This window comes from Balaenoptera musculus, chromosome 11 (genome assembly GCF_009873245.2).
Source record: "Balaenoptera musculus isolate JJ_BM4_2016_0621 chromosome 11, mBalMus1.pri.v3, whole genome shotgun sequence".
NCBI classification, from domain to species: domain Eukaryota; kingdom Metazoa; phylum Chordata; class Mammalia; order Artiodactyla; family Balaenopteridae; genus Balaenoptera; species Balaenoptera musculus.
In genome coordinates, this window is record NC_045795.1 from 55,349,253 (window position 1) to 55,361,928 (window position 12,676).

A 12,676-nucleotide genomic window follows, 5' to 3' on the forward strand; every position below is an offset into this window, starting at 1 on the left:
ATGCACAAATTGATTTTGGCCCAAGTCTTTGTTATGCAAACTAGGAATGGCACACAGGATTCATCTGGGGCATGAAAGTGTGGCCACCTAGAATGAATGTTGCCAAAAGGATTCTGAGGCCTCCTCAGGCCCTGTGGGCATGAATACTGTGACCAGAGGCATCAGGTGGGAGGGGCAGGACCCCGGATAGGGACCCTTGCCTAACGCGAAGTCGTAGAGAGGGGTGAAATAGGCAAGCCATTCTCACTTCCTTCCTTTCTAGTGAATGAAAGAAAAAACTCCAAGGACTTAGGCCAAAGGTGGAAAGTTCTGGAAGGCTGCTGCTGTCTTTGGCAACCAGGGAAGGTACAGGGCAGCTGCTGGGCCTCAGAGGCAGGGGAATGTGGACTTGTGGGGCCCCAGAAGGCCCTCCTTCTCCCTCTCCTCTCTCCAGGTATAGGAACTGTCATCTCTCTCCCAGAGTGGTTTCTTCTCTGGGTTGGGGGTAAGGCCACATACACCCCTCTGGAGCCTCCTACCCAAGCGGCCACCACCAGAGCAACTTTTCCCAAAGTTCCAGTCCAAAACCTCCCCGGAAGGGGGACTCTCTGGCCTGGAGGTCTGGCACCCAGAGCCCACTCGAGGCCCTGGGCCTGCCTCCACATACTTGGGCCCGCCTCCACATACTTGGGCCCATCCTTTCAAAGGAGCAGTCCCAGTAGAGAAAGATTTGGGGCCATTTTCAGATGTTAACACCGCTGATCCCTCCCACCCTTCATTCAAGGCCTTTCTCAGCTGCTTAACTGGTAATTTCAGGGAACTCTGTGAAAACCGGCAAATCCTAGGGCTATGGCTTTGCCCCCCCTCCCCTCAGGGCTATGTATATATGCTTGTGTGTGTGTCTATATATATTTTTTTTTTTTTTTTTTTAATTGGAGTATAGTTGATTTACAATGTTGTGTTAGTTTCTGCTGTACAGCAAAGTGAATCAGTTATACATATATATATATATCCACTCCTTTTTAGATTCTTTTCCCATATAGGTTATTCCAGAGTGTTGGGTCGAGTTCCCTGTGCTATACAGTAGGTCCTTATTATCAATACTTACCTGTTTTAAGCCAGGACATGGAAGCAACCTAAGTGTCCATCGACAGATGAATGGATAAAGAAGATGTGGCACATATATACAATGGAATATTACTCAGCCCTAAAAAGAAACGAAATTGAGTTATTTGTAGTGAGGTGGATGGACCTAGAGACTGTCATACAGAGTGAAGTAAGTCAGAAAGAGAAAAACAAATAGCATGTGCTAACACATATATATGGAATCTAAAAAAAAAAAAAAATGGTTCTGAAGAACCTAGGGGCAGGACAGGAATAAAGACGCAGACGTAGAGAATGGAGTTGAGGACACGTGGAGGGGGAAGGGTAAGCTGGGACGAAGTGAGAGAGTGGCATGGACATATATACACTACCAAATGTAAAATAGATAGCTAGTGGGAAGCAGCTGCATAGCACAGGGAGATCAGCTCGGTGCTTTGTGTCCACCTAGAGGGGTAGGATAGGGAGGGCGGGAGGGAGACGCAAGAGGAGATATGGGGATATATGTATATGTATAGCTGATTCACTTTGTTATACAGCAGAAACGAACACACCATTGTAAAGCAATTATACTCCAATAAAGATGTTAAAAAAATAGTTTTCTATTTTATATTCAGTAGTGTGTATATGTCAATCTCAATCTTCCAATTTATCCCTTCCCCCCTTCCCCCCTGGTAACCACAAGATTGTTTTCTACATCTGTAGCTCTGTTTCTGTTTTGCAAATAAGTTCATTTGTACTGTTTTTTTAGATTCCACATATCAGCGCTATCATACGATATTTGTCCTCCTCTGTCTGACTTACTTCACTCTGTATGACCCCAGGGCTATGTTTTTAACAAAATATTTTCTTTTTGCTGGGTAAACAAAGCAAAGGTTCTGTAAATGCTTCAGGGATCACCATGGCCTGTACTGCTAACCTGAACCTTCCTGAACTGGGGGCAAGACCAGGTTCTGGTCCTGGCTTTCCTGCCCACCCACAGGCGGTGTGGCCCAGGGTGCTGGGTGGGGGCAGGAGTCAGCCCGGGTCTCACCCCTGGTGCTCACCCCAGTGTGACTGTGGTCAGGCCCCCGAATCTCTGAGCCTGGGATTCCTTGCTCTGGAAAGTTTAGTCCAATCATCTCACTTTCTGAAATCCTTTCTCTTTATATAATTCTGGGAATATATTCAGAGAGGTGTTGTATTATGTTCCTAGGTCTGCAGGAAGAAATTGTGCAACCACAAACTGGGTGACTTGACAGAAAGGTATTCTCTCCTCGTTCAGGAGCATCTTCCCCATTTTTTTCAGATTTGCTCCTCAGAGATCACCACTCGTATTCATTTCTTAAGTGTCTTTCCAGAAATTCTCCCAATAGATCAAGTCAACATATACACGTCCACAAATCTATCCTCACTCTCTCCAAGTTGTTCTACAAATTGTTCTCCAGCTGGCTTTATTCACCTTCATTGCATATCTTGGCATCTCCTCCTCTTCCTTTAGATCAGCCTTATATTTTTAACAACTATAGTGTTCTCTACTGAGCTGTACATTCTTTATATAAACGTCTCCACTTGTTGGACTTTTGGATTTGTATCCTTTTTGCCTTGACAAAGAATGAGGCAATTAACATCCTCATGTACTTGAATGAAATAGGTCTGTAGAACAAGTTCCGAGCGGCTGTGTGAGAAGTTTGTGCATTTCTGAAGACAGATGCTGCACCACTTAATCTTGCCATTAGCTGTATGTGAGAGTAATTCTCCACCAATAATCTTGCTACTTAGGGTGTTATTAAACTATTTTCAGGGCTTTTTGATGTACAGAAATTTTAAATTTTTAATGAATTCATGGCTATCACTATATGGTTTCTGCTTTTGGTATCATTAGAATGGCCTTCTCAAATGTGAAGATTACATACAATTTTTTCATTGCATTAAAACCTTTTCGAATTTATGTAATTCAAGAATCAAAAAATACAGAAAGGTTACAATGAAAAGGCAGGATTAGGTCTCCCCGCTCCCTCCTCCATCTCATACCCCAATAAAGGTAAATAATTTTATTTCTGGTGCATCCTTCCAGAATTTCTTTATGCATATATAAGCAATTGCAAATATATATTCTTTTTTTTTTTAAATGTGTACTCACAATTTCTTTTAAAATTTATTAATTTATTTATTTATTTTTGGCTGTGTTGGGTCTTCGTTTCTGTACGAGGGCTTTCTCTAGTTGTGGCAAGCGGGGGCCACTCTTCATCGCGGTGCGCGGGCCTCTCACTATCGCAGCCTCGCTTGTTGCGGAGCACAGGCTCCAGACGCGCAGGCTCAGTAGTTGTGGCTCACGGGCCTAGTTGCTCCGCGGCATGTGGGATCTTCCCAGACCAGGGCTCGAACCCATGTCCCCTGCATTGGCAGGCGGATTCTCAACCACTGCACCACCAGGGAAGCCCCAAATATATATTCTTATTCAGCCCTCCCCTCTGTCTTTTAAAAATTTTGCAGAAAATGGAGCATAATGTATACACCGTTCTGCATTTGCTTTGTGCAAATATATTTTTCAGATTATCCCAGATGAGTAAATACAAAGAATCTTCTTTCTTTTTTTAAAAAACTTGTGTAATACTTCACTGTGTGGGGGGGGGGTGCTACGCTATAATTTATTAAACCAGTCCTCTGTTGATGGGCATTCAAGCTGGTCCCACTCTTTTATTATTGTAAACAATTTGACAGTGAATAACGTTGTACATCTACCATTTCCTGTGTGTGCAATCGGTTTGTAACATTGATTCCCAGAAGTGGAACTGCTGGGTCAAAGGCCCTATGTATGTTGCACTTGATTAGATCTGACCAAGTTTCCTCCTGGAGCGGTTGAAGATAATCTAAAATTTGTAGCTGTGGTTTCTTTCTCTCAATGCTTTTTAAAAAAAATGAGATATTTGCATCTAATAAAAGGCACAGATTTTAAGGGCACTGTTCAATGAGCTTTAAGCAATGTATATACCTGTGTGACCACCATCCCAATCACAGTAGAGAACATTCCCATCCCCCAGAAAGTGCACTCACACCCCCTTTCCAGTCAGTCGTCCTCCCTCCTTCCCTAGGCAACCACTCTTCTGGTTTCTTAGATATGCCAGTTCTAGAGCATCAGCCAAATGGAGTCACACAGTATATAGTCTTCTGAGTCTGGCTTCTCTTGCTTAACATAATGTTTTTGAGGTTCTTTACGTGCTGTGTGTGCCAGCAGTTTCTTTTTATTGCTGTGGTGTCTTTCATTTTTTAACCTTTTTTTTTTAAACATTTAAAAAAATTTTATTTATTTTATTTATTTTTGGCTGCGTTGGGTGTTCGTTACCACACGAGCGCTTTCTCTAGTTGTGGCAAGCGGGGGCTACTCTTCGTTGCGGTACGTGGGCTTCTCATTGCGGTAGCTTCTCTTGTTGTGGAGCACAGGCTGTAGGCGCGCGGGCTTCAGTAGTTGTGGCACACGGGCTCAGTAGTTGTGGCTCATGGGCTCTAGAGCGCAGGCTCAGTAGTTGTGGCACACGGGCTCAGTAGTTGTGGCTCATGGGCTCTAGAGTGCAGGCTCAGTAGTTGTGGTGCATGGGCTCAGTAGTTGTGGCTCGCCGGCTCTGGAGCGCAGACTCAGTAGTTGTGGTACACGGGCTTAGTTGCTCCGCAGCATGTGGATCTTCCCGGACCAGGGCTTGAACCCGTGTCCCCTGCATTGGCAGGCAGACTCTCAACCACTGCACCACTAGGGAAGCCCCTGCCATGGTGTCTTTTTAACACTAGCATTTTTTTCATTGACTTAAACGAATTTTCGTATATGATGTATTAGTTTTCTACGGCTACCATATTAAATGTCCACGAACAGTGGCTGAAAATCATGCAGATTAATTACCTCACAGTCTGTAGGTGAGACATCTGGGTTTGTGCAGCAGGTTTTACAAAGCTGAAATCAAGGTATTGGCTGGCCGGGCTCTTACAGGGAGGGTCTGCCAAGAATCCTCTTCTTTTTTTTTTTTTTTTTTTTTAAATATTTATTTATTTATTTATTTGGTTGCACCAGGTCTTAGTTGTGGCAGGTGGGCTCCTTAGTTGCAGCACGTGGGCTCCTTAGTGTCAGCACATGGGCTCCTTAGTTGCAGCTTGCTGGCCTCTTAGTTGTGGCAGGCAGACTCCTTAGTTGCGGCTCACCGGCTCCTTAGTTGTAGCACATGGGCTCCTTAGTTGCCGCAGGCGGGCTCCTTAGTTACGGCTCCAGGGCTCCTTAGTTGTGGCATACATGTGGGATCTAGTTCCCTGACCAGGGATCGAACCCGGGCCCCCTGCATTGGGAGCGCAGAGCCTTATCCACTGTACCACCAGGGAAGTCCCCAGGAATCCTCTTCTAAGCTCAGTCGTGTTGTCGGCAGCATCCAGTTCCTTGCAGCTGTAGGACCAAGGTTCCTGTTTCCTGTCACCCAGGAGCCTCTCTCTGTTTCCAAGGCCACCTGCATTCCTCCCCACGATGCCTCCCCTCCATCTTCGAGGCACGAAGTGATGGGGCTAGTCTTTCTCGGGTTTCACATCTGCTGCTGCATCTCTCTTGCCTTCCTCTTCCCCAGCATCTTTCTGACTCCAGCCAGAGAAGGTTTTCTGCTTTAGAGGATTCATGTAATTAGATTGGGCTCACCCAATCCAGGATAACAGCCTTGTTTTACAGTCTGTAATCCTGATTACACCTACAAAGGCCCTTTTGCCACACAGTGCATTGACAGGTTTTGGAGATTGGGGCATTGACATCCCTGGGGAAGGGGGTGGGTGTGTGTGTGTGTCTATTATTCGGCCTATCAAATAGTATGAATTAGAAATTTAACTTCTTTTCCAGATATTTCACCAGTTGTGCCAACGGATTCATTCTTTCCCTATTTTAAAAGCTACCTTTTTCACACATGGAATTCTTTTATAGTGTATGTTTATTTCTGGATATTCTGTTTTGTTCCACTGATCTGCTTGCTTTCACGTTAGTATCAAACTTTAAAAATTAGTTGTTTTATGAATACATTTTAAAATGTTAGAGAAGGTTTTTCTCTCGATACTTTTCTTTTTGTTAAGAATATCTTGGCTATTCTGTCTTGTGTATTCTGAGATGAAATTGAGAATTCTTGCATTAATTTCTTTAAATATCCTGTTTTTTAATTGGAATTTTGTTGAAAATACATTAATTAATTTAGAGAGGATTTGATATTTTATAATCGTGAATTTCTCCAGACAGAATAATGAGTATTAAAAGTTAAAATTCAAGACTGTTTTTTTGCAGTAAAGTTTTATTTGTTTTTTTCCATATCAGTTTTGCAATTTTAAGAGTGCTAGTGGCTATTTCATAAGGAGATTTTTTTTTTAAGTTTCTATGAGAATTTTATGTGTAATATATACTTACTTTTTTTAGTTAAAATTTTTCTTATTACTCTGTTTTTTCTTTGAAAATCTGTGTCTGTTGCCTCAGGCTGGACAGATACAAGGTTTTTGTTTCTGCTTATTTGGGTTTTTTTTTTTTTTTGTCCTGTGTTAATTTAAGCCTGCAAACATCAAATTGTAAAGCAGTGTAAATATAACTGACTTCCCAGGAGTCCTGCTTCTGCTTTTCTCCACATAGTGACATGTTCCATTTGTAATCGAGAATTTAACAAAAAACATGCTTTGAAGTACTGGTTAGTTGCAGGACAGGAGTGAGTCAATCTGAGGTGAATCGAGTCTTAATATGAATATCAGGGGAAACAGGACTTTCAATTGGCAGTATTGACAGGTCTGAACAGTAGGGATCAAACTTGAATAGTGGACTAAAACTATTCTGTCCCCCTCAGACAGAAACCAAGCTGCTTCATGAAATCACGTCAGAACCTTTCCTTCTTTACGCTTGCTTCGCAAGGTCAGTAACAGCTTAATTGACTTGTATCTTGCTTTTGCACGTCTTTGCTCTGTTTAAGGGAATAAGTAGGATGGAAACTTAAGGTTGTGTATGTATGGGGAAGCTATGGAACAGTGAGCTAGTTTCTAGTTGTACTACTGCGGTCACTAAACGGAGGATATATGGCAACCTGTGACCCCACGTTATATGCCGAAATGTGGTGCAGAAGTAATTCCATGAGAACTTAGCTCCTGATGGCAGATATTATTCATCCCAATGTGTTAGATGTTGTGTGGGATAGAAAGACAGCACGGTGCTCAGAGGTGGGAATAAGATAGTGCAAGGAGCGTGGAAATTGCACCCCTTCCCCCAAGAGAAAAAGAAAGAAAAACAAAGAAAACAAATTGGAGTCCCTAGAATGAGTTCTGACTTTCGATATTTATCCTGGACTGTCTGTACCCGCCTTCCTGTGGGGAGCAGGAAGGAGTCGGTTTTAAGAATTGCTGTCTCTGGCCTCAGTCTGGAATTGTCTCTACACCCAGCTTTCCAGAGTTGATCTTGGATCATCCACTAATTTGGGGGTGTTTTGAAGGGATTTTAATTTTTAAAACAACCACCACCACCAAAAACCAAAAAAAGTAAACACATTTGCTGTTAGGATGTCAAGTCATACCCAGATAAGGGATAGGAGAAAAGTGTCTCTCTGCCACTTTCAGCTGCTCCGAGCCCACCCCAGTTTTCAGTTTTGCTCCTACAAGTCAGTTATAGAAAACTTCATGTGTGTATACACAATGGAACTATAATGGAAAAGAATTGAAAAAACAAGAATAGATATATACATATATATGTGTAACCGAATCACTTTACTGTACACCTGAAACTAATACAACATTGTAAATCAACTATCCTTCGATAACCAAAACAAAATAAACACACACACACACACACACACACACCCCCACACAAAACTACAACAACCTGCATCTGCTTTGTTTCAAACTTGCTTGTTTCAGAACCTCCCCAGTGCATTTGCATTTTTCTTGCATCTACTTCCTCCGTTGTTGCCAGGCAGCCCTGGCCACCTCCCAACAACTGGACCTTGAATCCAGTTCCACATAGTGAAACTGAGCAAAAGACAACTCTACCCCTGTGAAACTGCCTTTACATTCTAATCTTTTAGCTTTAGCTCCGCTGACAAAACTGAAAGTGCAGGGGTGTGATCGCTCCGTGCCAGCAAGTGTCCCACTCTGAGGGCTCTGGCTGCCTGCTGACCATTTAGCCTCTGCCTTGGCTCTTCAGAGTGGAGTCGAGCTCCCAAAGTCAGCCCACCTACGTTTGGATTCCAGCACTACCACTGTCCCTGGGACTATGGCAAGGCGCTTACCTCTCCTTGCCTCAGTTTCCCCATATTGTGTCAAATGGGGACACAGTCAAGCCTACCTCCTGGGGCTTCTTGTAAGAATGAAATGACGTGATGTTGTAAAGCATGTAGCAGGTGCTAACTACATATTCGTTCTCAAGGGTATTGGCATTATGGTAAATTATTACCACTTGTATTTAACGGTTTCATCCTATAAATAGACTGCTCACTTGTTAAAAAGAAGACTCAATAGCTGAGCCCTAAGTATTCGAAGACAGAGATATAAAGCATTCTCCCCTGCAATGAGGATGTAACTGTAAATAAATCCTACTGAGAAACAAAAAGCCTTCCCTGTGGTTGGCAATCTCCCTTTCCCCTGTCACGTGATTGCACCAAGAAAAAATAGAGATGTAAGTGGATGAATACATTTGATGTCTACTCACATAACGTTAAGAGCTCACTCTTGGTTTCTAGAGGAGTATGAAAAAAATTTCTGATGTGAATAGTTTTTATTGTATTTGTAAATACAGTGGAAAGGTTTTGTGTTTGAATTCTTCAATTAAGCCCTTAAAGAGTCTCATTTTAATAACATTTATGGTCTGATTATGAAGGTGGCACATTCTTGGGCAACTGGAAATTCAGAAAAGCACGAAGAGGAAGATTAAAACCCTGCCTAATCCCTATGGTGTGGCTGTTAACATTCTGGCGTGTTTTCAATACATTAGATGTGTTTAAAATTTAATTTGGGATTATACGCCTTTTTATGTAGACCATATCTTTCATTTACTAACTTAGCCTATCATTAAGTGTTCTTTTACAACATGACTTTAAAAATAACTGTGTGGTGTTCTACCATATGGATCTTGTACAACTAATTCAAATCCGTTATACATTATGGAATATTTAGGGTTATTTCTGGTTTTTCACTGTGGCGAACATCCATGAGGCTAAAAATATATCACCAATGTAGTATATTTACCCTGTAAGCAGGATACGACCGCTCCCACCATTTGGGGTCATTCTTTTAAGTATTTCCCAGTGGTACCTTGTCATTTTAATTCTTCATTTCTTTGCTTACTAGTGACGGTGGACCTGGGTATCCACTCTCCATGTATTTAGCAATTACTTGTATTCCTTTGTGAATTTTCTGTTTAGGGCCTTACGCATTTTGGTCAGGGTTGTTGGTCCTTTCTTGCAGTGAAAAGGTATTTATAAAAGAGGGGTATCGGGAATTCCCTGGCGGTCCAGTGGTTAAGACTCAGCGCTTTCACTGCCGTGGGCCTGGGTTCAATCCCTGGTCGGGGAACTAAGATCCCACAAGCTGAGTGGTGTGGCCAAAAAAAAAGGGGTGGGGTATTAACCCTTTGTCAGTTGTTACAGCCATTTCCTTTTTCTAGCTGTCCAAAAATGGCCAGTTTAAAATTATTTATTGGACACACTGGCCTGCAATATTTGAAAGAGAAACATGTTTTTATTCTCTATTCAATCAATTCTTTAAATTTTTTTCATGTTCTGTTCTGTCATCTCTGTATAAATGTGAGCCATAAAATTGAGAGATTATTTAATGCAAAGTCTAGGTGGAATTTCGTATTCTGACTTGTTTAGCAATCACGTGCCTCATTCTGGTACAGCTCTGCCTGAGGAACGCAGGAATGCAGTTCAGAAGCCCAATAAGCTCATGTGGGTTTAAAATAAGCCCCCACTTCTATCTGCTTGAGTCTGCTTCCCCAGCCCCAAAACCCCCCTCAACAAGATTTGAAATAAGAACAATAAGAATTATTCTCTATCCAAGAATTGTGCTGGTCGAGAAGGCCTTTTTTAATTGTATGACCCCACAGGTGCAGGGCCTATGCAGCCACCTGAAGTGTCCTCATTTTTAAGACCCTCCCTACTGCCTTGCCTTTGCTGCTGCCGTCTTGGGAGGAGAAAATTCTAAGGGACATCTCTTCTGACCCCTACCTTTTTTTTGGCCACAGCGCGCGGCGTGCAGGATCTTAGTTCCTCCAATAGGGATCGAACCTGTGCCCCCTGCAGTGGAAGCACATAGTCTTAACCACTGGACTGTAAGAATGAAATGACGTGACGGAGGTCCCTGACCCCCACCTGTTCCCTGCCTCGTTGGCAGCTGCTTCTCAGGGCTCTCCAAGGCCTCCCCTCTCCACTACCTTGGTTCAACAAACACTTGCTGAGGCCCATCAGGTGGGCAGGGCTCCAGGCCCTTCTCTCCAACCACCCAGGCCACACCAGAGAGAATCAGTAACAGCCTGTCTGAGTCTGGCATTCAAATTCATTACACCACAAATATTTAAGTACCCGTTCTGTGTTAGGCCATAGCATTACAAAATAAATAACACAAGAGTCATGAAAGAGGCAGGTGCTTCCTGGGGGATGCAGACAGGTAAGCGGGCAGTGGCAGTCTCAGAGACAAATACTCTGAGGCTTATTTTACTAGTGTTTTTAGGAAGAGAGGAGGGTGGGAGAGGCAGTGGTGGTGGCCCCGTGTCCTAGCCCCTTGAGGCCTTTAGGACTGTACCTCCCCTCCCCTTTCCCTCCTTCTAAGAGAGTGGAAGGACTGTCAACTCCTTGTATGAGTAGGTGATGCAGGACAGGGTCAAGGGCAGAAACTTGGAATTGGAGTCAGAATCAGGGAACGCCATTAGCAGATCCTTAGGCAAGTGACTGGAACCTCTTTGAGCCTCAGTTTCCTCATCTGAACAGTGAGGACAGAGCCTCCTTCTGGGCTGCTGTGATGGGTAAATCAGAGAGTAATACTAGTGGCGGTTATGGGAAGAGCTGCCACTAGCTGCCAGCTTTATGTCGTCTTGTGCATGGAAGCAGCCTCCTTGCTCAGAGCCTAGCTGGTCATTAACACAGAATAAATGGAATCATTCTGGCTGCTGCTCCTGAGGTCAGAAGAGAACTGAGGAAGAAACCATCTCATCAGAGCAGACACCCAGTCTGGTTCCCGGGTGGTGAGGGGTGTGGTCAGGGTGTAGCCTAGGCCGGTGGGAGGGGCCAGGATGAACAACCTGCCTCCCCAGACTCAGCGATGCAGATGTGGAGGGGAAGGAGGCCTGTTCAGGCGGGCAGCCAGCCTTTCCTCCGTCTCCTCACAGGATGGACCCCACAGCTTACGCTGAGCTGTTGAAAGAATCTGGCAACCAGGTTTTTAAGAATGGGAACTTCTCTTTGGCCATCAGAAAGTACGATGAAGCCATCCAGATTCTCCTGCACTTATACCGGTGGGGGTAAGTGTTTGGATTTTCTCCCTGCCTTTTGTTTGTTGTTGTTGTTTTTTTAAGTAAACGGGGACTCACGCTCTTACTCTTGTTTTTTTCTCATTTGTTATCACACCACCTAGTTTCTGTTTCCTTTCTCCTTCCACTTTCTATTTGTCTTCTCTGCAGTGTTAGCTCAGAGACTAGAGGAATTCAGGAAACAGAAAGTGAAACTCAGGGGACTGTTGATGAACATTACAAACTTCCGCTTCTGTCTGGTTCCAGGATCAGAGTTCCTGGGATGACTGAAGCCCCCAAGCCCCTCACTTGTCATTCATTTCATCTTGTTTATCCATGCCATCAACCCCCTGGCCACAGGGCACACCACCAGGAACTAAGCCTCACCTCTTCCCCTGCCCCTTCAACTTCTAGCAGACCTGTTCCTGAACATTTCAGGATCACGACTGCTTACAGGCAGGACCCCAAAGAGCTTTTGTTGATGTAGTTTGTAACTATCAATAAAGCCCGTATTAGAACTCAAAACTGAGGAACATTTAAAATATGTATTTATTCATCTTTTTAAAAATAGCAGTAATAAACCCATGACATGTTAACATAAGCAACATTTTTATGAGAAATAACTATTTTTCAAAATGAAAAATTTGGTGAGAAGAGTTTTACATTTTATATTTTCGCAAGTCTCTTTAATGTCTGTCTCAATGGAAGATATCTGTCTTCTCACATCTGCTTCTGCATTTAGTCTGTTGTGATGCCACACGCCAGGTAGCCTCTGGAAGATTCCCTATCCACTTGTGAGAGAATGAGTGTGAAAAAGGCACACACTGTCTTGGTATTAATTTTATTAGTTTTCTGTTGCTGCTTTAACCAATGACCACCAATTTAGCGGCTTAAAACAATACACATTTATTATCTTACACTTCTGGAGGTCAGAGGTCTAAAAGGAGTCTTACGAGGCTAAAATTAAGGTGTCACCAGGGCTGGTTCCTTGTGGAGGAGACTCCATTTCCTTGCCTCTTTTACCCTCGAATGGCTGCCTGTATCCTTGGCTTGTGGTCCCTTCCTGCATCCTCAAAGCACATCATTCCAGTGTCTGCTTCTGTCGTCACATCACCTTCTCCTCTGCTGTGGCCGGCT

The 12,676-nt window shown here is 43.4% G+C and overlaps 1 protein-coding gene across 5 annotated transcripts in view; it reads left to right on the forward strand.

Annotated features, from left to right (window-relative positions):
* TRANK1 (tetratricopeptide repeat and ankyrin repeat containing 1) overlaps positions 1–12,676 on the forward strand; it is a 91,891-nt gene that overhangs the window by 9,866 nt on the left and 69,349 nt on the right. For 4 of the 5 annotated variants that reach the window (XM_036868817.1, XM_036868812.1, XM_036868815.1 and 1 more), the window contains 2 exons: positions 6,900–6,964; positions 11,420–11,551. In XM_036868817.1, coding sequence (XP_036724712.1) covers positions 11,421–11,551 — 131 coding nt within the window. In that variant the 5' untranslated portion in view covers positions 6,900–6,964; position 11,420. The remainder of the gene's footprint in view (positions 1–6,899; positions 6,965–11,419; positions 11,552–12,676) is intronic. The other variant, XM_036868816.1, reaches the window with a different exon arrangement.